The 25,063-nt window shown below is 51.4% G+C and overlaps 2 protein-coding genes across 2 annotated transcripts in view; both read right to left on the bottom strand.

The window, feature by feature from the left end:
* Positions 1-1,047: 1,047 nt before the first annotated feature.
* LOC116501273 (immunoglobulin superfamily member 2-like) lies at positions 1,048-11,747 on the bottom strand. Its single transcript, XM_032206795.1, has 8 exons — positions 11,690-11,747; positions 10,553-10,930; positions 9,655-10,071; positions 8,414-8,797; positions 7,183-7,578; positions 4,831-5,238; positions 3,715-4,107; positions 1,048-1,518 (listed from the first exon to the last, which is right to left on the bottom strand). Exons 1-8 carry the CDS (start codon positions 11,745-11,747, stop codon positions 1,322-1,324), a joined length of 2,631 nt encoding a protein of 876 aa, XP_032062686.1. The 3' UTR covers positions 1,048-1,321.
* A 7,477-nt stretch (positions 11,748-19,224) lies between these two features.
* The window catches only part of PTGFRN (prostaglandin F2 receptor inhibitor), a 39,556-nt gene continuing 33,717 nt past the window's right edge, over positions 19,225-25,063 (bottom strand). Inside the window, exons 9-10 of the mRNA XM_032194692.1 lie at positions 23,626-23,931; positions 19,225-22,369 (exon numbers count right to left, since the gene is read on the bottom strand). Coding sequence (XP_032050583.1) covers positions 22,203-22,369; positions 23,626-23,931 — 473 coding nt within the window. The 3' untranslated portion in view covers positions 19,225-22,202. The remainder of the gene's footprint in view (positions 22,370-23,625; positions 23,932-25,063) is intronic.

Raw genomic sequence — 25,063 nt, 5'->3', positions numbered from 1 at the left:
AGTCAACAGCCTGCCTACACACACAGTGGAGAAGCAACTTGCTGGACAGCAAAGCTGCAGGAGAGCAGCCAAGCACAAACAATGTCACACTGTCACACACACATGGAAAATCAAACATCCCGCTGGGATATGTAAACGGTGTGTAGCTCACAGGGCAGGGGGAAACCTCTGCAGAGCCCCACGCACAACACCAAGTGCTTTCAAGATGGCTGGGGTCGGGACAGCTGGGGAAGAAGATGTAAGAGGTCCAGAGAACTTGACCTGCAGGAAACGACTGAGGTGGCTGAACAGGGAAAATGAGAGCAATAGCCTTCAAACTTATGAAAAAAAAAAAAAAGTGCTTTTTTCAAGGAAAAAAAAGTGATCAGTATTTGGAATGCAGGGCAGGCAGGTTTCCCAATTGTAAGGAAAGTGAGGGACTTGAACCCAGATCCCACTAGCGTCCAATATATTGTATGGTACAACCCAGAGGGATCTAAGGCCGAGTCCGAGCTGCGCAGCTTTCTGACCCACACACAGCCCACTGAAGACCCACTGCCTACAGCAGTCCCAGCAAAGGAAAACTGGAAAGACTTTGTACACGCAGCTCAAAGATGACTTGCTGTCTCCTCCTTCCTTCTGGGAACCAAGACTCCATGTGAGTCCCTTACCAAGTCAACAGGATTTCTTTTTTTTTGTGGCAGGCTATGGTACTCCTGCTGTGGACTTTCATCAGCCCGGACCAGCCTTGCTCAACTCCTGTGATGAAAACCCATTTCCTTTCAGAGAAGATGTTCTTTGGGTGCAGGATCTCTCAAAACGAGCGGACAGCAGTGTCTGAGTGCTTCCCCAGCAAGGGATGGGCAAAGGCAAGAGCAATGTTTTAAATGGGACATGAGCACTCCATTTCCAGCTCTGCCTATGTTTTTCAGCTTGCACACTGCACAGATTTTGTCAAGTCACCTTAAAATGAGCAGCAACTTGTTACCTTTGTGTCCCAGTACAAAAGGAACTGTTTTTTTCCCTTTATACCTGAGGGGTGATAACAACCCCACTGGGACTGTTCGGACATGCATACTGCAAGGACTTCAAATAACCAACAATGAACTGATTGTCAAATGGGTGGGTTCCAAACCCAACAGAGGAATGCCTGTTACAAAAACCTTATTTGCTTAGTAACTCAAAGCTGCCTCACTCCACTGAAAGTAAACACAATTTCAGGTATTCATTGCATGAGCTATGGTAAAGCAAAAACAAAAAAAGGCCCTCTTCATGTACTCAGTTCTCCCTCCTCAGGTGTCCAGTTCTTCTCCTTCCAGTTGCATCTGCCATTTCAGGCCAGCTAAGTTTGCTTGACTCCTCCAGTCCCTTTCAGTTCCATCAGCTCTTCTCCTTTGATGTAGCCCTTTTTGCTTTTCCTGGAGATGAAGCACCAGCAGAAGCCAGCAATGGCCAGGAGAAGGATCAGAATCAGAGGTAAGAATAGGATGAAGTTCAGCAATGGTGGAGACGAACAGATCGTAGACAAAACAGTTGCCTCTGGAGGAAAAAGAAACAAAAAAGTGAGTCCCTCAAGCTAGTTTGAATTTCCTCTCCTACTGTTTCTATAAGTTACTTTTTTATCACTCTTCCCTCAATCTTCAACATCTACCAATTTTTACAATATTTTCAAGGCTACCTGAGAAGAACTGGAGACAATCTAGGTAATTTGTCTGAATTTCTTGCTTTGCGAGGTCAGATAGGGCCCTGTCTCACTCTCAGCTGAAGCATCCCACCAGGAGCACAAGGCTCTCCAGTTAACCTGTTCCAGACTGGTCTCAGTAAGGAAAAGTCATGTATCCACCACCCTCTTGCTCCTGCCTGACACCAGTGAGAGGCAGAGGTCTGCCAGAGGGTGCACCAGAACAAGGAGGGACAAGAGGAAACCAAAGGAATGAGACCTAGAAGTTCCCTGTCCCTCCCCACCCCACACTCCCCAGACACCTACCCCTTCTTGCTCCTGCCACTCTGCTGTCCTGTTTCAGCTGTGCTGAGCTTCAGGCAGCTACTGACCCAGTCCTGTCCTCGGCACCTCTAACAGAAGAACTCCCTGGTCAAGGTGAAGGCCACCTGTACTGCTGGTAGACCCTTTGGGTCCTCTGAAGATCAACCCCATGCTAGCCTGTCTGGTTTTGTCCTGAGCTCCTCATATTCACACATTAATCCCGACCATTACAATCCACTCTTGACACACAGCTTCCAGCTCCACAGACCGACCTCAGATGCATGTGGCCTACCATGAAGGGCTGTGCCAGCTTGCTTAGATCTCCTTCATTCATCTCAGTGTTGTTCCTCAGTTCCTCTTTACCCAATACCAGTACATGAATGCTTTGTGCTTGCCCTGCAGAACCATGCTGAGCACGGTCAGTTAGAGCTGGAGCTGCCCCTGGTTATGGGTGTACTTGTATTTCCCTTTGGAAACCCTCAGACAACCTCCTCTCTGAAACCTGTGAGCCAGAGGGACATTTTCAAGATGCCTGCATCACTGGAGAAGCAAAACAAACAAAAAAAAAAAAAAAAAAAAGAGAGAGAGAGAGAGAGAAAAAGGAAAAAGTATCCAGCTAATCTCTCATATTTTGTGAAAGCCATGAAAACCACTTGGCAAAAACACCAATAACAAAATTGGAGGAGAATTTTCCAGCAGTTACTGAGCAATTCTAGCAATTGTTTCTTCACCAGTAACAAGTACAGCAAGAGATCGGGGTGGGTGGGGGGATGATGAAGGAGAAATTGGTGTGTTATAGGGAGCCGTGAAGGACAATGGCAGGAACTTAACAGCAGAGGGAGGGAGCTCTGTCAGTCCCTTGCGGTGCAGTTAAATCCAGATTAGCTCTGCTGTAGGTGCGCAGTCTTGTGAGCAGGCTCTGTACATGCCTGTGCTAGGAGCAAGCACAAGGGAGCACCACGGGGCCCACCTCAAGCCCTTCCACCTCGGTGGGTGCTGGTACTTGCTGCAGAAACAATAACTCCCTGTAGGCACCAGGACTGGCCTTGATACACCCCAGCTCAGCTGCGTACATGTCTGATTTCACAGTTCGTATTTTTTCCTCCACGCAGGTCATCCGAGCCTCCTTCTTCCCCAACACAAGTACTTTTTCCCTTCCAGTTACCTCCCTAAAAACACTTTGCATGCCTGACTGAAACCTTTCTTTTTATTTATTTAAACTTCTGTCTGCAGAATCCAGCTCATTTCTGCACCAGGCATACACCCCAAGAGGACAGTGGTGGTTTTTAAAGGCCTCACTGGAGATGCCAGAAAAATTACTACAAGATTTCTTTTTCCCCTAAAAAAAAGAAGGGGGGGGGGAGAATTCTGCCCCAAGTGGTTGGATTAAGAGCAGGGTTTTGGGCACACGATCCTGCAGAGGGCCTACAATCCAGCAATGCAAGGGAGCAGACGGGAGAGCTCCCTTGGAAGTCAATAGTACCATGCTGTGGACCACATCTTACTCTTTGCACCTCACTTGACCTCCACCTCTACCATTTACAAAACAAGGAACCCGGGGCTCAGCCCTGGCAGATGGTCAGGGCCAGAACCTCAGCAGGCCCCCTACACAAACCCCTCAAATTGCTCTCCTCCTGCCCTGCATCCCAGTGCAGCTCAGCCTCCCCAGCATCCAGCCAGATGAGCTCCTTTGCAAGTCCTCCCACCCCAAAAAGCTAAGGGCAAGCAGCCCCTGCCCACAGGGCACTTACCTCTGGGGATGGCGGTGAGCTGGGTGTACCCTGAGCTTGCCCAGGCCTGCAGCGCCCACTCCCCCTTGCCCCGCTGCTGCCACTCCTGCAGCTGGCAGTGATACAGCCCGGTGTCGCCCATCTCCACGCCGCCCAGCGTCAGGCTGAAGTCGCCGGCGGTGGGGCGGCGGAGCTGCAGCCTCCCCGCCAGCCCCTCCTGGGGGTACTCGATGGAGCCATCATGGTGCAGCGTGAGCAGGGCCCTGGGGCGGCCGCCCTCCTCCCCGCGAAACCAGGTGGCAGAGAGGTGGGTGGTGGGCACGTGGGTGTCCCGCAGCAGGCAGCCCAGCGTCACCTCCTCGCCCTCCCTCGCCGAGATGCTGTGGTTGGCTTGCTCCAGGTGCAGCTCGCTCTCTGGGGAGGGAGGCAAGCAGAAAGGGCTCTCAGGGCATTGCACGCTGCTACAGAGACGCTCCCCCGCCTCCAGGAATCTTCTGGAGAAACACACAGGGGATTTGGATGGCCGGGTGGGAAAGCCTCCACAGGACACCAGGTGATTTACTTTCTCTCAGGTGTTTTTTCCCCTTTATCCCCCACCCTCTGCTGTAACCCTTCCCTCCCAGTAAGAGATAAGGCATCCTTTGCACCAAAAGCTGTTCAGGAAGCCGGAATCCTCTGATCCAGTTTATTTAGGGCTGAAACCCATCAGCCAGGTGGGGCCAAAAAAGGAAGGAACCCACTGCCCTGCACCCCAGGGTGAGAGCAGAGCTAAGCCCTTGAGCCCTGTTTAGGACAGAGAAAGCTTTGTGTCTTGCTTCAGGATGCTGAGGAGCACCAGGAAGACGCTGCTTCTGTGTTCCCAGCACTGCACCACTGACTGAGCACACCATGCGTCAGAAGGGAAAGCAAGAGCCATGGCTCACTTTGTTGTGAAGCGTTAGACCTCTGCTGCTGGAGGCAAAAATACCAGCTTGATTGGTTCAGGAGAATGCAGTAAATCCTCCTAATTCCCTACTTCCCCCTGAGAGGCCCACTCAACAGAGCAAACAACCCCAAAACAGCCCCGCACAGGAACCACTGCTTCTCCGAAGCCCTGCTGCGGACACCCCAGCCTCCCCCAGGGGCACCCCAGCTCACCGGGCAGCCGGAGCTGCAGCGAGGTCCTCCCCGACTGCCCCTCTCCGAGGCTGTGCCAGCCGTCCCCCAGCCAGTGCCACTCCTGCACCAGGCAGCGGTACCCGCCCTGGTCCCTGGGGCTGGCCGAGAGGATCCGCAGCTGGAAAGCCTCGCTGGACACCCGCTGGCTCAGGAACCGAGACCTCTGCGCAGGGGAGCTGAACTCGGCCCCGTACTCCAGCAGGCCGCTGTAGCCGGCCCGCAGGATCTGCAGGGGGGTGGCAGCTGCTGGAGGAGGAGGTAGGAAGTACCAGGTGACGGCCAGCTGAGTGTTGTTCTGGGAGAACAAAATCCTGCACTCGATGCTCGCGTCGGCACCTCCAGCAACCTCCACGGAGCTCTCCTTCGTAGCGACTTGAAGCTTGCTTTCTGAAACGGAGGAACAAAGTAATCCCCGGAGGCTGCAGCTGCCGGTCAGGCTGGCCTGGACTGCCATGAGAGGTGGGAGGCTGAGGATGCTCAGCGTGGATGCTGGAGCAGGTGGGCTAAGGGTAGGAGGCTAAAGGGAGAATGAGCAAATCCACACATTTTTGAAGTGTGAAAGAGGCAGGAACAGGGAAACTGAGGCTGCTGTGGTGCTGGGGCTCCAAGGCAAAGCCCGTCTCTGCAGTGAATGTGCCAGCCTCCCGCTCCCATCACCAGGCCCGCAGGTAAGTGACAAGCCCAGCCCATGGCTGTGGAGCTGGTGGACAACAGCAGCCTCATCTCAGAGAGACTGTGGAGCCTCTGTGGGTTTTGCCAACAGCCATCATCCGTTTGTGGTGGTGGTTAACCTGAAACCACACACCATGATCCTGAGTGTCCTCCGTGATTATACCTGGTGGTCATTCAGCTCCACGACAAGCAGCCCCTTCCCACCACAGCACCTTTCCTACTCCCTGAGCAATGGAAAGGCCACAAACAGGTCCTTCTGAAGCTCCCAGCTCCTGCAGGTCACAGGTGACTACCTCCTGTAAAACCTCCTTCTCCCTGTTCCTCAGGCACCCATCCAAAACAAGCAAGCAGATCACTTCAGACACCATCACTGCCTCTCTTGAGGCCAGCCAAGGCAAAACATCCCATCTGCTGGCCTTTGACACTCCCGCTGCTCTGGAGGAAATGGGGAGGGCAAGAAGCAGAAGAGGGGAAGGCAATGACCCTAATTGGGAAGCTGTTCAAGCTTGTCACATACACACATGGAGCAGGCAGACTTGAGCACACTTCAGAAGCAGATGCAAGAAGTTGTCTTCCAATGCACTTGCCTTTTTCAGAACTTAAAAGGGCACCCAGCCTTGCTCTAAGGACATGCACATCTTCAGAGGAGGGCACAATCTCCCTCCTCAGAGATTTTCAAAAGTCACTAGGACACAGGCCTGGGCAACCTGCTCTTGGTGTCCCTGCTTGAGCAGGGGACTGGACCAGATGACCTCCAGAGGTCCCTGCCAACCCCAGCCATGCTGTGATCCTGCGGCCACTGGAAGAAAGCAGGCTCTTAACTTCAGCTGCTCAGAACACAGTTCAACCTGCTGACATCCAGGAGCTTCATGCAGGGACCCAGTGTGAGCCCTGCCAAGGGTCTGATGCTGAACTGTCCAAGAAGTCAGAAGTGGAGAGGATCTGTCCTTGTTCCCCCCTCCTGCTGTGACCTTTCACGCAGCTCTGTCCCACCTGGAGCCACCAGGCTGGACACGAGCAGCATTTAACCCCCTGCAGCACCCACCAACACCCAGTGGTAAATAAAACACTGAAGCAGAAGTCATGAACTCGAGTATCTCTGCAGGCTCCAAGCAAGAGATTTTATGCACAAAGGAACAGGCTGGCAATTTTCGTGATTTGCAGCTCTACTTTCCACAGCCTAGCCTCATCCCATTGCTGCTCAAGCAGGCTTCCTCTCCAGAATTACTCTGCACCTCCTAAATATCCTTCATGGCTTGTGCTGCCTTTCATTGAGAGGCAGTGCTAGAGCCAGCAGCCACCTCCTGCAACATGGGTCTCCGCCTCCCAGCATCACAGTATCCAGTAATGGCTGCAATACATTTGGAGCCAAATGTCATCTTGTCTTGCTGTCCACTCTGTGTGGATGATCTATGATCACACTTGCTCATCTTCATGCCACTTACACTACTACTGCACATCCACACCAGCAATTTACTGTCCCCACAGCCTCCAAAGATCCCTAAAATCCAAAGGAGGAAACAGGAGGGGCCACACTGCCTTGTGCACCCTAAGAAGTGACTCAGCTGAGGACAGCCCAGCATCAGCGGTCCCAGCTGCTCTGGTTACTACCGATGGGTTTGAAGGAGCTGCAGAAGGAGCACCCGCAGCACCACTCACCTGGAGGGATGACCTGTATCCCCACGGCGTTGGAGGTGGCAGAGGCAGTGGGCTGCCCCCGTGGGGTCCTCCAGAGCCCCACCTCACACTGGTACGTCCCCGCGTGGCCGGACACCGCACCATGGATGCGCAGCCGGGAGGAGGCGTCCACCTTCTCCAGCTGGGCTTTGCCCTGGAAGTTGACCTGCGCTGGCCCCCAGGACACAGTGCCATTGGGAAGGACCCGCACCAGCTCCTGGTAGCTGCCATCGGGTGGGTTGGGCTGGAAGAACCACCCCACGGAGAGCAGCACCTCCTCGATGAGGCTGCTGGCGCTCACTTTGCAAATGAGCTCAAAGCTCTGGGTGTATCTGACGGTGGCCGTCCGGCTTATCAGCGTGGCTTGCAGACCAAGACCTGCTCAAGAGGATGGGAGCCATCAGTGTTGGGGCAGAAGTCCTCCCTGCTACCACCCACCACCCCTGCCCCATGCCAGCCCCTAGCCCCATTTTCACTTTGCAAACCTCATCATCACGATGAAACCTCCTTCCCATCTCCCCTCTCCTGAGCTGCAATTTGTTCTTCTAGCCCCAGCCACAGGTCCTGTCCTGTCCCCTCGTCCACCACTCCCAAGCCTCCGTGAAGCTTGGGCAGCCCTGAGTACCCAGGAAAAGCAGTCAGGTGCCAGCACCAGGGGCGCATCGTAAAGGACATCTAAGAAAAAGAGCCTCAAAGGCAGGTCCTGCTATGCCAGAACAGTCCTTGTCTAGCATGACATGGAGACCAAGAATCCCCTACATGTTCTTCTTGGAGCAGTTTCTCATAAGTCCTCCCCCAAATCGGCACCCTGTTGTAAATGACAGCAAACCCTGCTGCCCCTTCCCTGTCATTAGCTGCTCCGCTAGGTCACCCCCTGGTCCCCAGGAGAAGCAACAGGGGCTACCCACAGCTTTTTGTGCCAAGGATCCAACCTCCAAGGACCCAACAACTCCACCTATTCACCCCAAATCTGATCTCAAAGAGACCAGGCTAAAGACATACACCTTTTGTTGGCAGCTGCTGCATCTGTCACACTGACATTTGCCAGGGCAAATGCTCTTCCCATTATCTCCTACTGAAAACTGGCACATTCACACTCTTGCTGTAAGCAGCAGCTACGTTGTCCCTGCCAAGGTGAGGCCAGACTCACCGTGTTCCCCAACCCAGGGATCACTGTAGGTTTTACCCAGAAGAGCCACGAGGACTGACTGACCTATGGGCTTCACATCAACTGTGACGGCTGATGACAGGTTGGTCTGGATGCTCTGAACATCTCCAGGTGCCTTCACCTCTGAAGCAGAGCAGTGGTAGGCACCGCTGTCCTTCGGCCCCACACCATAGACAACGAGGACGTAAACTGAGCTGCTTTGCTTGAACGCTCGGAGCTGCCCCAGCCCGGCTCTCTCCTCGTATTCCTTCTTCCAAGCCAACAACCCGCAGGGGCCAAGCCTGGCCACTTCCACGCCGTCGAGGAACCAAGCCACTTGGAAGTACCTGCTGCCGCTCCTCTGGGCTCCCAGTGTGCAGTTGAGCTGCAAGATGTCCCCTTCAGAAAGGGTGCTCTTGGAGGCGGTGATGCCCACATGGAGGTCACGGTCTGCGGGCAAACACAAGTCAAGAGAGTACAGCAGTGGCTGCACAGAGAGAAACAAGAGGGGGTTCACTATCAAAATGTTTCCTTTTTTGTTAGAAGAGTGATGGGAATGGAAAACGTTCACCACAGAGAGATGGTCTGCAGCCCCCTTAAACCAGAAAGAGGCACAGTGGGGCTCTGCAGCTTAGCGGTGCTCCCCCGTCCCACACGAAGGGCATGGCTTCGTGCTGAGGTTTGGAGGCAAAACAGAGCACCTCAGCAGCTGCTGCTGGTGGGGCTGAAGCACTTTATGGAAAGCACATTGCCCTCCGAATTTAAACACCACTTCATAAACAGCACGCGAGCAGGAATCCCAGTGGCTGCAGATATGTTCGGCATTCCCAAATATTTGCTGGAACGTTTATAGAAACCGTTGGCCTGCTCGGCCGCGGTGGGGGCGGCAGTGCCGCACTGCTGGGCTGCTCCTGCTGAGGGGCTGTGCCATGGCCACCTCTCCTCAGCAGCACCGCCTGCTCTGACGTGAGCACCATGGCGGCCTTGCGGCACCTCCCCTCTACCCTCAGCAGCCACCACAGCACAGATACTGCACTTCCACAAGGTTTCCCTACTTCTAACATGGTGGCATGGCACTGGCACCTGCAGCCATGTTATTTGAGCCATGCCACAACCCACCAGGGGAACGAGACATCCTCTGGTCCCCACCTAGCAGTGGGGCTCAAAGCCTGACCCACAGCCCCTTCACACCATGTATGTAGTGGCAGAGGCAGGCGTGTGAGCAGAGAAGCTTTGCGACACAGCGCTGCCATGGCCACTGCTATAGGGCCCGTGGTGCACCAAGGAGCAGGACCCAAGGGCCTTACCCTGGCTCGTGACCGCCAGCACCGTCTTCTCTGTCTGCCCACGGGAGATGTCCTTCCACGTCTCATCAGGGTCCTCAATCCACTCGGCTGCCTCGCAGTACAGCTGCCCCTGGTCAGAGGGCTCCACTGCCACGATGGAGAGCTTGTAGGTGGTGTCCCCAACCTTGTCCAGCCGCACGTTCCCCGACAGAAACCTCTGTGTGTAAGATGGCCCCGGCCTCAAGACGAAGTCCTTGGAGAGGGTGAGGATCTCCTCGGCTTGGTGCTCCCCTGCTCCCTGAAGGCGGTACCAGCCGACAGAGAGGTGTGTGTGCTGGGCCGTGGTCTTGGACACCTCACAGGTGAGCTCCACTGTGTCCCCCTCTGCCTGGGTGAGGACCTGGGACCCCATGGAAACCGAGAGGGTGTCCGGGATCACTGGGCACAAAGGGAGAAGCACAGAGAGAAGCCGGTCAGGGGGAAAAGCATTTCTTGGCCTCTATGGGCATCCTGTTGGTCACTACAATAACCACAGCCAAGCCCTGAGGGGTCTGACAGCTATGGGACCTTCTCCCATCCCTTGCCCTGTCTGGGGGGCAATGGCCAGAGCAACCTGCTGAGGTACCCTCTGGGCATCCCAACCTTGACCACTCAGGGTTAGGATAGCATTCCCACAGCAGGAATGTGCCATAGACCTGAAGATAAGCACATCTCACCATCTGCAGTGGGAAACCCACCTGCATCCCTACAGGCTGTAGACCCACGTGTGCCCTGGTGTCACTCTGCACACAGAACAGCACATCCTCCTTGGGAGCTCTAACATCATCTTGACGGTATCAGTAGGAGAATGGAAAATGGAAGTGGAAAAGCCCAAATCAGCACCATCTAGCATGGAGCGAGGCTGCCCTTGGGGACCCACCTGAGAGGTTCGTCTTGGCGCTGTAGCTCCCGAAGTACCTCTCGTCAGTGTTGGGCGTGTGGCACTCGTACTCCCCAGCATCCTGGTCCTGCAGCTCCTTGATGTGCAGCAGGACGGCGTCCCCCTGCACCCGCTCCACGTAGATCTCCTGACTGTGCACCCGCTGCGTGTAGATGGCGTAGGGGAAGGAGGGGTCGGCCATGCTGACGATCTGCACCTCACGCTCGGGGGCCGAGGGCATGTAGATGGACCACTGGAAGTTCTGCTCGGCCGGGCCCTGGTAGCCGCTCACCTTGCACCACAGCGTGACGTGGGACCCCCTCACTCGGTAAAGGGGTCCCTTTTGGACAGTCACCACCCGCTGGCCAGCACCCACACCTGTTGGCAGAGTCATCATGCAGGAGTTTGCATGGATGCTACTGGAGGCACCCAAAAGGGCGATGGATGTGGGTGTGCAGGGGTTTGTAGTGTAGTACTGAAGTGAGTTATAGCACGGTCTTATTCTGTGAAGCACAAAGCCCCAGGAATTCTGGTGCCCTTGAATTTGTAAGAACAAGCCCTTTATCAACAGACTTGTAAATTTGCTTCAGGGGAGTCAACAGCCACTTGCACACCTTCCCATCCCATGCAGTTCCCAGGTGTGATGCTCACTCTGGACTGGTGCTGAGCAAAACGCACAAGGGACACGAGCACCAAGACAGAAACCAGTGAGGAGACCAGACCAAGGAAGAAAGCTGGTGGTGGCACAGCCTAAGAATGCTTCAGAAACTCCATCCCAAGACTTGGGGGGGCAAAGTAACACACCCTCCCCCCCCACCCCCAACAGCCATGCAACACGGGCTTGCACATCTTCTCACTGAAATCTTGCCAGCATCTGGCATCAGCCCACAGCACCAAAAGGAGCACGCTCCACTGGACCCTTGCCACAGCCACAGAGCCGGAGCATCACGGGGGCCGTCCTTACCCTACAGCCTGAGCAAGTCGCTTTGCGCAGCCACCCACCTGGAGCATCCTGTCCCCCCATTTAGGGAGGCAAAGCAGCCCCGGGGAGGCAGCCCGTACATCTAGCTTCTGCGGGGTTCCCACCAGCCTTACTTCCCACTCGCCTGCCGCTGAAAGCCCCTGCAGGGCACTCACCCAGGAGGAGAAAGAGGACGAGGAGGAGAGCAGCCACCCTGCGCCACGCCAGCCCCATGGGAATGAGCTCTGCTGGAGTCCTCTCGTACAGAGGCGGTGAAAAGCCCTCATGGGTAATGGTGACAGCCACCCCACAATTTTGAAAGCAGCTGGGAGGAAGCTGCCAGCCTCCGGCGGCGGTTTCCTCTGCTTAGAAAAAAGGCGGGGAGAAGTCAGGGAGCAGAACGTGACATCAATGTGGTGCACCTCTCCAAGGTGACAGCTGGCCCCATGCCATATGGGGCAGGATGCTGCCCAGGCCACCAGCTGTGACTTCTCTGTTCTGCAGCAGCTCACACACAGCATGCAGCATGCAGCGAGGCAAAGTGCTTGCCCTCTCCCTTGAGTTGGGGGCCAGGATGGCCCACACAGGCCACGGGGACCCCCGGACCAGCAGCACTCTGATGACAGCAGCAATGCCAGGAGGATGCTGGCCTCAGCACTGGAGGCAGGCGCTGTGGCTGCATCCCACCACATGTGCATCTCTGACTTGCAGTGGAGGCACTCTCTGAAAGGGTTGGTTTGGTTTTGGCAGGGAGGAGGGCGGCGTGAAGCGCTGACTCCCGAGCTGTGCTGCTCCCGCCAGCCTGCTGGGGCATCGGCTGAATGGCTAAATTGGCTCAGGGATTCGCAAGCAAGAAGTAGCCATAAAACAAGCCCTTTTGCTTGATCCCGCTGGACTCCCGGAGGGAACAAGATTCATGTAATGAACCAAAACAAACACAAGGTCCCCCCCTTGCCCCATTTAATAAATGGATTCACATGACAGCCTGCAGGGCCAGAAGACAGATGCACAGACTCCTCGTTGCAAGGCTGGTGCCTTTATCAGCTCTGACTGCCTGTTAGCCTGCGCACGCAGCTCCGTTAGCACCGCACAGCTCCCCAGAAAGCCACATCCAGCCCGGGGAGACAGAGAGGTTCTGGATCAGGATCTCACCTGTCCCCTGCCACTCACTACCAATGGAAGGGAGTGGAGGAGCAGCAGCTCTTTTGGGGTGCAACACAGGGCTGAAACCATTGCTGCCTCCTGCCTCAGGGGCTGGGGTGAGGTTTGCTCTCCAAGAGCAACCCAGAGGTGCCCCGGGGATGATCCTGATGGAGGGATCCCTTCGGTGGAGGGAAAAGCACCTCTGCCACAGTGGCAGAGAAAAGGGAAAGTGTTGGAGTTCAACCTCAGTGAGCTGCCTGCCGTCAGCGTGCAGATAAACACACACACGGGGACAGTTTGATGCCAAGCCTGCAAAATGCTAAATGACGCATGAACCGCTCCTTGCATTCACAGTGGAGAAACCGGGGAGAATAGGATTGCCTTGCCCAGCCCCATCACTGGCAATGATGATGCTCTGCGGAGGAAAACGACAGCTCCCTCTGCCCAGGACTGCACAGTATAAAACTTCCTTGCTCCCTCCTGCACAACCAAGCACCCAGCAGGGCCGTTTAGCATGGTGAAGGAGGAGCAGCAGAGAATCCTTTACAGGGATGCACTGACAGCAGAAACCTCATCAGTCAGGCATGGGAAGAGAGATCCCATAGCCCTATTTTCTCAGAGAGGACACAGGAGGGAAACTGATGGGGAAATACCACTTACTGGGGAGCACAGAGAGTCCTCGCCTTGTGTGGCAGGGCCACCTCTCAGCGCACCCGTCCTTTTGGGATGCCGCTCTACCACTTCGGGACAAAGCCTTCTGGAAAAACACCAAAAATGCAGCGTGGAAAGTTGTACAGAGCCCAGAACAGCCAGGATGAAGTCAGATTCGACCTGAAAGGGCCTGTCAGCAGTGTCCTTGGGGACTGTGAAGCCTCACAGACAGCTTACTTCTGACCAGACACCCCCCTCACACGCTGTTGGGGTCCTGGGGGAATGGCAGGATCGCTCCTGCAGCAGGGCAGAGATGCTACGGGGGAAGCCATTGATAGTGAAGGAGCTGACACCTCTTGCCTTTGCTTTGCAGCTCTCAGGGGATGTGCCCTGCTTCCCCAGCCCAGAAATGCCATTGCCACATCCCCAGGGTGACCAAGGAGGGGACAGCCTTGAAAGCGAGGCTGGAGCCAGGCAGAGCTGGGGGACTCAGGGCACAGCGCAACATTAGCCAGGATAATCCGGCAGTCCTGGGGGACGCGCTACAAGCCTTCAGATAATCAGGGGAGCTGGCACAACAGACTTTGAAGTCTGCCATCAGTTTTTCTCAGTCCAGCTCAGACATCAAAGGCAGCTGGTTGCATCCCCCAGTTAGGGAGCAGGAGCCAGCTGGCTTCCCCAAGGCCGCCAGCTCATCCGCCATCCCTCCCGTGGGCAGAGCCCTCCTGACGGAGCACAAACGCCCAAATCCACCGGTTCTTGATGCAGCCAGGCTCGCTTTGCTGGGAGCTACACAGACAGCTTGCAGAGACGAGCGTGATGGTGGCGGATAAAGATCTCCACCCTGCCACACCACCGAACCACACCACCAGCTCCCAGACAGCCACAAAAGCAAGGGAAGTCCAGCAAAAGTGCAGAAGTCACAGCCACTCCTGATGGCAGTGGGACATCAGGAGTGGCTGATGTCCAGAAGGACAGCAGGACTGCTGCTGCCACTCACATCTCACACTCCAGCTGGATGTGGCTCTAATGTACAGCAAAGGCAAGGTTTTCATGAGCAAAACCCACAGCAGTTTTAGCACAGAAAGGCTGCTTGGATGGTTTTGCACCTAAAAAGAGACATTTTCTTTGGTATAGGAACTGAAACAAACCTCCTTTTTGGGGTGGGGAATGAACGACACAACACAACAACCTATTGAAATCTAAGAGCAGAACAGGCTGAAAAGCAGACTAACATCAATCCTCTGCAACTGCAGCTTTCTAGGGCTCTGGCTTTTCTCAACAAGGGTTGGCCTAGGAGGAGAGCACTCACAACTTGTTTTTTGTTGAGCTAAGGGTTGCTCTCACTCATGCCATTTCTACTGTAAAAAGTTAAGCAAGAACAAAATTGGCCAGGGCACCACAGAGACACCAAAAACCTGCAGAAATACAGTTCCAGCCACTGACACACTCATCTGAAGGAAAACCCCTGAGGCACAGCAAAGTGGTCACCAGGGCCTCAGCACCAGCTGGTTTGCTCTGTGGGGCCACACCATCTGCTAAGACAGAGCCAGCTGTCCCTCTAAGTGACAATCATCAAAAATACCTGACCAAAGGAGGAGGTGACAAGGTGCTGCTGCAGCACCTCACCCAGCCCTTCGTCCAGTGCCTGTTGCCTCCCACAGGCGGCCTTTCCTCCTTGGCACCAAAGCACTGCAGTTTTCTGCCTCCACAGTAGCACCTCTGCAGCTCTCCAGGTGCCCTGACATCTGGGCAACCTTAAGCAACCTTAGGGGGACGATGTGCTGCTGGGAACCAGGCACCCGAGGGACGCTTGCAGCAAGGATGCTAATTCAGCTCTCCCCCAGCAGCTTCCTGAAGCACTAAGGGAAGGAGCTGTGGCAAAGAGGTACCACTCGGTAGCTGCCCCTTCCTGCATGGAGAGGCTGTGCTCCTCTGGCCGTGCGATTTTGCTCTGAGGCAGCACAGCCTGCTCTCTGCAAACCCCAGCATCCCCCTTCTGCATCACGTTCAGGACACAGTCCTGTCATCGTACAGTTGACAGGAGCAGCCCCCTCTCTGGCTCAGCACTACTCCAAACCTCTCCGTGATGGCACTCGAAGCAGCATCAGCATTTTCTATGCAAGCAGCAGCATGAAAGACTGTTTGAAGCAGAGCAGCAGAGGCTCGTGCCTGGTTCTTTTTGTTCCCAGTGGACACGGGGAGGGCAGAGGACAGGGAAGAGAAGAGGGGGGTTAAGAGGGGAGCAGGGAGAGCATTCGCAGCAGGCTGTTGTTAAGTGGGAACTTCTCCTGGGGAATACAGAGCGGTATAACGAGTGGGGAGAGAAGCTAGGTTTTAATATTAAGCTGCTTATTTAGGTCTCTAAGTTATGGAGATGCTGTGCTTCAAAACTAATTAGATTGACAGAGCTTGGATTTGATTACAGGATTTGCAGAAGCAAGAGGGTTTAAAAAAAATTAAATGGCTGCCCTGGAAATGTTAGCAAGGGAATTAAACAGCCATTGCTGCAGCCAATTGTTAAATACATATAAGCTGGGAAAAATTATAAATTCCAGTTGCCAAAACTTGCTGCAGCAGGGAGCTGTTCTGCTAGCAGGCCTGGCTGGAGGGTGTACAAAAGGTGCGTTCCCCTGTCTTAGAGGGGGGCACAGGGGCTCCACAGCTCCTAAAGAAGCACATGCCTCTCACTGATGGCAGCCTGCAAATCTAAGAGTGGATGGATTTTCCCCTGCCCTGACCCTGCAACACTGAGCACGGCACCTGGGAGCCACAGGCAGGCAGCTCTGGCTTGAATGGAGAGAGACTGCGGGTCCCACAGAGCAGCACAAGGGCTGCTTGGGAAAATCCTACCTCAAGTGAGGAAGCAAGGTAGCAATGGCAGAACATGTACAGCTCACCTAGCATCAAGTCTCTGCTATATTGGTAGAACTCAGCTACCCTCTCACTTATTCCTCTAAGACCATGGGAAAAGCAGCAAGTTCACAAGGTCCAATAGCAGAGCCAGAGCTGCTCTTTTTGAAAGTGCAGAACTGCTGACTTCTGTTCCTCCTGAAGCACTTCAAGCAACCTCCATCCATGAATATGAAGCTTCTCTCTAAGTACATGGACAAGTGTCCAAAGGAATTCATTTTGAGGCCTGATGGGTTGCCAGACTTAAAATGTAGCATAAGCATGCTAGTAGTCTAGATGTTTTAGCTACCAGACAGAAGCTCCCAGCAAAATAATAGATGCTCTGCTCCTATATGTCACCTTCTCACCTTCCTAGGCATCAGTTTGTGTAAAGCATTCTGGACAGCAACATGCTGTCTACCCCATCTTGCTCTCATTGCTGCACAAACACCCTAAGAGAACACAACGTGGCAACATCGATGCTGCTGCTGCTGGTATCCTCCATTCGCGCTAAAGGAGGATGTCACAGAAAGACTGGATTATATTTATGCTTAGCCAAACATTTTTTCCTTCAAGCAGAAGGGAGGAGCTACATCCAGCTCCAAGGAAAACCTCCAAGGCATACAGCTTTGGTTAAATAGAGGCATTAGGAAGGGTTATAAGTGTGTGTACTAGACGTCACCTCTTTGTGCGTGGATTGCAAGTCTCACCCTGAAAACAACTCCTCCTTCAATGCTGCCATTGCTGCCCAGGGCTTAATAAACAGTGCTCCCAGTACTGCAACACAGCAGCTATCACCTCACTTTTAACTGACACCTTCCACACAAGAGACCCTGCAGTGCCTCCCCAGTTACCCCCACAGACTCAGAGAACATCTCTCAACATGGGCTCAGTTGGGTGGGAAGTCGCAACACTTGGAGGACATGGTGCTGCCATCCACAGAAGGTAAGGGAGGGTTTAAACACAGCAATGCCATGCCCACAGGTCCCGAGAGCCATCTTGTTAATAGTGCATACAATCAGGTCAAGGAAGGAGATGAATAGTGACTAACAAAAGACATTCCTGGATGAATAGTGACTAACAAAAGACATTCCTGGATGAATGCAGGGAGCTGAAGACAGGAAGAAAAGATAATGGCACCAGGCAAGGACACCTCAGCATGCACCTGCTGAAAGGCTACAGGCAAAGCCTTCAACTTCAAAAGAACCTTAAACATCTTTCTTCTAAAGAAAACAAACTTCCAGGCTGAGAACTAAGAGCTCAGCTTCTGAAGGGGCTCTCCCTGAAACATCAGAGACAGACATTTCTGGGCTGTGGTGGCTGAGGGGAGCGGTGAGAAGGACAAACACCAAAAGTAGAAAGACACATACGTTATCCTTTCATTGCTGAAAGACTCACCTTATTGCAATGGTTTTGCTCCAAGTAAATACTTCAAGAAGACTGGTCACTCACTATTAGTGCAGCTAATAGGAGAGATGGCTTCAGGGAGATACTTTGCAGATAACATGCCAGGAACCTTGGTATGAGACTGCAGGATTCACGTGGCAGAAAAGCAGCATGGCTGAAGACTAGAAGCCTGAGCAGGGATATAAAACATATATAGATATAAAGAGTGGATTGGATAACATAAAACATATGTAAAAAGTGGATCGGATCCTTTCCATAACCCATTGGCTATTCTTATGCAAAGACAGGTGTTATACACTCAACGAGAAAAAAAAAAAAAAAAAATCCATCCTGGAACTGTTTTCACAAAAAGTCTCTGTGAGAGTGAATGTTACAAAAACCTCGAAACGTCATCCATGTCTTGGTTGAATTAATGACTACAGCTACCTGCTGTGGTTTCCTCCCTCCCTTCCTGTCCTATCACTAGAGGGAGCTGCTATTGCCTCATTTCTCTTACCAGCCTGGCCAATACTGTACACTCTTGCCACACCTAATTCTCACATCTGAGATAAGCTGGCCTTTCCTTTACAGCTCATGGTAAGAAACATGTACTTGCAGGTTCCCATTCTTCTAAAACACATGTCTCCAGTAGGTCAGATAAACTTCGTTCTTGAGATACCTATTTTTCCAAGTTCAAGGGGGCTGGCCGAGGTGTTAAAGATGAAGCCCACTGCAATAACCTGTGGAAAAAGACTTTGCTTCATATTAGGTACAACGTTCAGCGCAGAGTTGCTTGCCTGGAACTCATAGATGACAAGCAGCATTTGTGTTATCATCACAAGCAGCCGCTTGGAAGAAACGAGGCCAAAACCATCTTATTTAGAAAATCTGTCCCTTCCGCTCTGGCAACGAAAATATTGACTTACAATGGGGTAGGAACAGGGTCGATTCAGAAAACAATTAAGTTCCCCAATTCGTCATACAAATGTAGGCAAATATTTTAAACTTACTGTAAAAGGACCGATGCTTATTTTGCAGGGCAAGCAGTGCTGGGAACAGGACTGGAAGGTTTACATTTGACAACCTGGCAGTAACAATAGCGTCTGCATATGTGCAAGGCACAAGGAGGGAACTCCCATAGCGCAAACATCCAGACCCACAGCACAAACTTAATCAAAAAGGTTCTTTATTTTAAACATAAAAAGAAACATTTTACACAGTATTGTTAGAACTATTGGGTACCTGCATTCCAGAACTGTGCCAAACACTTCATTTTGTAACTTTGAAATTAAAACAAAAGAAAGAAAACATCTTGCCCTTCTGCTATACGGATGTTTGGATGTTCGAGCTTGTCCTGGATCAAATTCCCAAGTGCCTGGAGGAATTTACCAGCTTACCCAGGAGATGTGGCAATGCGAACAGAGGAAGATCAACATGAGCCCTTAGGATACTTAGACAATACCACAGGTTGCAGCAGAGAGGATACGGATCCTTGCACAGCATCGCAGGCAGCTCACTCTCCTGATATTCTGCAGGTTTAATACACGACCAGGTGCACACACATCTCCACTCACACAAACCCTGGTCACACAGGAACTAATAATAAAAAAACATGAAAGTGACCAAGAGTCTTTTTTTTTTTTTTTCCCCACCATTGGAGACAAGATTTCCACTCTATTTTTAAAAAAGGGGATAATACAAAATTGGCACAAATAGAAGGAAACCTGTAGGGTAAGCCTAGCCCCTCAGCTTCTAGCCTTCCAACTACAGCAAATCCAGGGCCTAAGGTGATGCAGCATTGCCTTCCAAGGGGCGGGCAGCAGTGTGAGCTAGCAGCAAACTTGCTTCACTTGGAATGACAAAGATGGTTTGTTACTGGCCTTGAAGGAAGGCCAGCATTAGCTAAAGACATGGGGACCTTTCATTAGAGAAGCAGGGAGCCCTGACCAAAATAACCCTGAGTTTTTTTCCGGCAGGGATAAAGTGTGCTATGTTGCGTGCTTGGGAAGAGCTGGCGGGTCCCTGCTCATTCATTCCCTAATTATTGCATCGTGACCCTCTTTCCCTAAAACTTAACCAAGGGCACATAAATATGGAGTCAGTCTACTCGGACAGCAAGCAACTGATGCTGTGCTTTGAACCTCAACACCACTACCAATCTCCCCACCCAAGACACCCCAATTCCACAGGTCATTTCTGTGAAGAAAGCAGACAATAAAGCAGGAAAGAAGCTGTGTAGATCAGTGTGGGAAGGACAGCCAGCACCCCAGACATCAGAATGGTGTTCCTTAACTTTAAAGAAAAAGCAAGATTTCACTACAGCAGCCAAACAGGAGAGGAAGAAAAATTCTTGCTGTCAAAATGATATTTGAGTGAATTTTCTCCTTGACGCCCTTTCTTTGTAAAGCATCAATAAAGATTTCCGAGCTTTCGCAGTGGAAACTAGAGTTTGCTTCTGCCCTGTTCCTCAGCAGAGGCAGCTACGTCTGTCTGCAACATAGGACTTTTCAGAGCTCTTCAAGAGAGGAGGGAAAAAAACACCACACACATCAGGACAGAAAGAGAAGCTGCTAAGAATGTTTAGGCCAAAGTCCTCCAGAGGTTTACAGGCTGTGGGTCTCTCAGCTCTAGAACCCTACACGAAGTGCCAAAGAGAGTCCAACAGTGAGTTGCAAGCTACATCTCTGCAAATCAAGTCCATTTTGAAGATGCCTCACATTCAGCTTCCAAGAAATCATTAGACATTGTGTGTGTCCATATGTACAGCCAAGTTAACCCACCAGCAGTGTGACTGTGTGCATGTTTGCGTGCTGGGAGCAGAACGTAGCCTTCTAGAGAAAATCTTCATGCCAACCTCAGAAAAATGGTCACAACACAAGCTAAGAAAACAAAACAAAAAACCTTACTGAAAAAAAAATGGAATAGCTGTAGTGGTGAGTAAAAGGGTCCACTAGCTAATGTGAAATGAGGCCATTGCAGCACAGACCTGCAGCTCCCCTGGAACAAGCTGTTAGTGAAGGAGATGGCCTAGAACATAACTAACATCTAAGATTGGCAACAGCACACCACAAACGCTACCTTCTGCAGGTGCCATCCTCCAGAGTCTTTTCTTTTATCCTACAAAACCTTTAAAGGATTGAGCCCTGACCTCATCTCTGCATTTTTAACCCTTCCTGATGCAAACTAGACCCTGGCTGTGACATCAGGTTGTGGTACAGTCCTACTCTTTTGTTTGTACACAGTACCTATACTCTGACTTTTATTGCTTAAAATACCAGCTGTGCTGGAAAGACAGAACTGCCCGGAAAAGCAGCTGCTCCCTTGGCAGCAGCCAGGTCAGTGTATGTGGAAGACCAAAGCAGGACTTCTTATAATATAGCACCTAGGAAAATACCTTGAACCCATGGCGAAAACCTTACTGCAGGCCCATGCACAAGACCAGGATCACAGGAACTTTTTTGCTGCCCTCTTCAGCTTGCTCATACTCCTACTCTGAGCTACTGCAGTCAGACTCTGCTCACAGGTTCAAGGGTTACCACTGAGCGACTGTCAGAAGCAGCATTGGTATCTGGTCTGTGCATCTGGGGACAGTTTACCAGTCTCCTCTAAAAACACGATCAGTCGGCCAAGTGCACATGAAGACCCATCTCACATTTTTTTCATGAGTCACGCCACTGCCAGTTGGGCAAGGTCTCCTTCCTCTGCCAAGGCCAGCAGAAGGCTGGATCTTGTCTCTAAATACCATGCTGCCCCCCATGCCACAAGCAGAGCAGGGTCTGAGGCACAATGTGAGCAGCTGTAGTGAGGAGAAAAGAAAGGTTGGGGAGCTGGTGGCCATACGCAGACATCCAACAAATGCTTGTCTGAAGAGTGACTCTTCAGGGCTGACAAGTTAGCCCCTGTTCACCACAGTCAAGAGCTTTGAGCACAGAAAACTAGAAAAAAAATAATAAGAAAAAAGTCTCAAAGACCTCCAGGCAAGTTATGCTTTCAGGTTAATCGTAAACCCTTTGAAAGCCAGGGAAGAGAAGGCATGCTAACAGCCAAAAATCAATTCCCTGCTGGAATAGCCTCATGAGGCACCAGTGGAATACCCTTCTCCAGGCTTCAAGCCAACACAGAGAAGTCTGTGAGATACCGTGGTGACAGAGGAAGTGGACAGGATGCTGCAATGAGGGCAGAGGGGAAAAGTAGATTAGTTAACACAATGAAAGCCTGACGATTCTACCAGTCCCTTCCCACACATTGCCCTCCTTGTCATGTTTTCGTAGAGGAAGACCTTTTCAAAAACCAAGAGGGGCTAAATCAAAATATTTATAAAATAACAATTTAGTGAATTTTGTCACAGGGCCCTGCTGAAAGCAGACTCAACAGTTTGTACGTTAGAAGGACACGATCCCTATGCAGAAAGTGCTGCTGGAAGAAGGAGAACTTTGAGTCACTAAACATGGCCTGAAAGCTCTCGGGACATGATGTGTAACAAGGAGAAGCTTGAGGTCCAGGCTGAAATCAGAGAGGAAGCGTGCTGTCTTGTCTGGGCCTGTGAGCGAGTGTCTCAGCACAGTCCAAGAGCCCTGTGAGTCTCTGCCAAAACGCAGGCGTGCCTGGCTCCAGCACTCAGTCCATCTCCATTGACATCAGCCGGCGACGCTCTCGCCGTGTTTCCTGCACTTCCTTCTTGCAGCACCAACGGGAGCTGCAGTAGCCGATGAGGCAGGATAAGAGTCCGATGACAGTGGCCAGACCAATGCCAATCAACAGGGGATACTTGAAAGCATTCAAAACTGAAAAACAGCAAGGAAAACAAAAGTCGTTAGATATCACAGAGAAATTTAAAGATCAACATTATTTGTTCTTGCCTAAAGAGGGAGTAAATCCCACATTTTTCAGTCATGGGCAGGTTAATTATTTTGGAAGGAAAAGCTAATTCTCCTTCTTGATTTCTGTCTTTTGAGGTTTGGGATACCAGGACCTTACTGGACTCCATTGCTTCCTTCTTCACCATATTTCTTCCTCCACCATTTCAAAGCTCTGGGGAGGCTAGAGGCACCAGAGAAACCTTGCAATGATATAGCAAAGTGACAATAGTTCTAAGAAGTACCCCATTACCTGTTTTTCCAAACAATGGCCTGGCAACAGTTCTCTATCACAGGCAGACTGTGGCTGCCATCTCTTTATAAAACTGTTTCCAAATGGCAAGGACTTTACACTGTGCTTGATTAGAACTACTTGTACAGTACATTCACTGCCACTCAGCAACCTCGCCTAATCAACCTCCTAAGTTGGTGCATGAACAAGAAAGTTGATTTGTAGGCACCTGATGCACACTTAAAAGACAGGGTCAAGAAATGGAAGGAGCTTAGAAAGTACAGTTATGACAGTTATCTGCATAGTAGGGAGAACAAAAGTTTCTGATTCAAGTTCACAGAACTTCTCATTGTGACCTCTCCTGGAAACGCTTAGAAGAAAGCAACCAGTTCAAAGCCTCTCCCAAATTCATTCTTCTCCTTAGCTACGTGCTGAATGAAGCATCTAGCACACATCTAGCTTCTCACAAAGTCTAGCAACACTTGCAACTCTGATTGTAGAGCAGGCAAGGTATTAAGTGCAGGGAGCAGCATGTCTTGTGGTTAGGAGAGGGAGGAAGGAGTCAGAGCCCTGACGTTTTGTTCCCTGCTTTGATATTAACCATAACATGACTACTTCAGCACACCCCAGCTGCAAACCAGTGTTTCTTCCAGCAGGGAACAGGAAGATTAACACTTGGAGAGAATGCTACACCTTGATTAAAAGATGCCCTAGCTATGCAAAACGTCAGCAAGGCATCAGGAAAAAGAACACTTCACGCTTATGAGTATGACCTATTCAGGCCTACCTAGTCTGTAGAACTTCGAATTACAAATTGAAAACAACAGCAAGAGGATAACAAAATCTAATGAAATTATCACAGGCATCATTAAAAACATATATAGAGAACATTTGTCACAGATTAACATAACAAGGTGCTAAAAATCCCGCAACACACACAGTCATCTCTTACCATCCATTTTCACAGATAGGAAGACAGGTTTGGCTTTGACGGCAGGTTCCTGCTGCCACACACCGGTGGCAGACCGTACCCACGGGGTCACCACGCAGTAATGGTTCCCAAAATCATGGTCCTCGCAGCCATGCACACGGAGACGGAATTCCAGTGGGCTGATTCTCTCCAGGCTGAGGTCACTGCTCCCGTTTCTCCTGCTCTGCGTCACGATCCCTCTTCGGTCCACCGAGGCCAGCAAGACGGGCTCTCTGTCCAGCGCGAAGGAGCGCACAGCAAACCAGGAGACATCAAAAGACATGTCATCTGCATTCAGGGAAAAAGGAGAATTTGGACACGTTGGTGAGCTGCAAAGACTATTCATAGTGCCACTTCTCAGCAGAAAGGTTAATCTGCCAATGGCGTAACCAACACTGGACTGACAGTGGGGGTAGGGGAGGCAGGGAAGAATGTCCTGAACGTGTCCTTTCAAGGAGGATTCAAGCAGTGAACTGCAATGAAATGCACTGACAGGAAGAATATAGCTGCACAGGGAGGGTGACTTGCTATGGCAACAACACAGAGGGGGTTTCTTGCTTTCCTACCTATCATCCTAAAATGCGTATTTCGTCTCCGATCTAACTTTTCACCAAGCAGGCCTGGTGTCATGAGAAGTGCTAAAACTGGGCTGAGCCTACACTGAAAAGGGAGTGGCAATGCTAGGCATTTGCTAGCAGAGTGATTTGCAATCACTACCTTCATGCAGCAGCTGCACAGCTACAAAATCAGAATGCTCTTTCCTAAAGGCCCCTTCCACACATTTAGTCTGCCTAACTTAAAGAGATTCTACAAGGAGTAGAAAAAAAATTACGTGCAAAAATATAAAGCATTTGGAAGCAAAGTTTGACCACAATGCTTTTATGCACTATTTCTGCAATTGTTAGTAAGTGTCATGGGCCATCGTGCACTGTGCTTTGTATGAATTTTACTATCCCAGGAGATAGCCTACAAAAAACATTTGCAGCACCTTCCACATTAACCTCGCTGACAGGTAGACAGAGCTCATCAGCACATTAAGCCCTTTTTTACGTTCGTGCAAAATGCTATTGATCCCATTAGCAGATCTCAATCTTAGCCCTATTAGGCTGTTGTTGAGTATCTGCTTTAAAAATCAGCACGCTGCTTTTCTAATGTGAGCTCAGCAATACCTGTCAAAGGGTCTGAAACATGGCGTGACCCACAGCGTAGACAGAAAAGGGCCTCAGATGCCTGCTCGCTTGGTTCAACAGTAGTTCCTCCTTCCTGGCACTTAAACTGATAGGCCCAAACTGGAAACAGAGGGTAGTAATTCTGTCTTGAGTTTTGTGCAGACATTCTGCAAGGGGATTAACCTCTGCACACCTAAGACAGTCCTATGATTTTGGGCATATATCAAACCTTCACTTGCTGGTATTGAGAT

This window comes from Aythya fuligula, chromosome 1, assembly GCF_009819795.1.
Source record: "Aythya fuligula isolate bAytFul2 chromosome 1, bAytFul2.pri, whole genome shotgun sequence".
Classification (NCBI taxonomy): Eukaryota; Metazoa; Chordata; class Aves; order Anseriformes; family Anatidae; genus Aythya; species Aythya fuligula.
Note: the sequence above shows the minus strand (reverse complement) of the source record. Positions and strands in the feature narration are given on the sequence as shown.

What these genes read in the sequence shown, in the direction of transcription:
- LOC116501273 (XM_032206795.1), bottom strand. Translation starts at nt 11,747, where the DNA reads ATGGGGCTGGCGTGGCGCAGGGTGGCTGCTCTCCTCCTCGTCCTCTTT. An exon ending in CGTCCTCTTTCTCCTCCTGG is followed by an intron (nt 10,931 to 11,689) that starts GTGAGTGCCCTG and finishes CTCTGCCAACAG; the next exon opens with GTGTGGGTGCTGGCCAGCGG. An exon ending in GCTGCAGCTCCGGCTGCCCG is followed by an intron (nt 4,108 to 4,830) that starts GTGAGCTGGGGT and finishes CTCCCTCCCCAG; the next exon opens with AGAGCGAGCTGCACCTGGAG.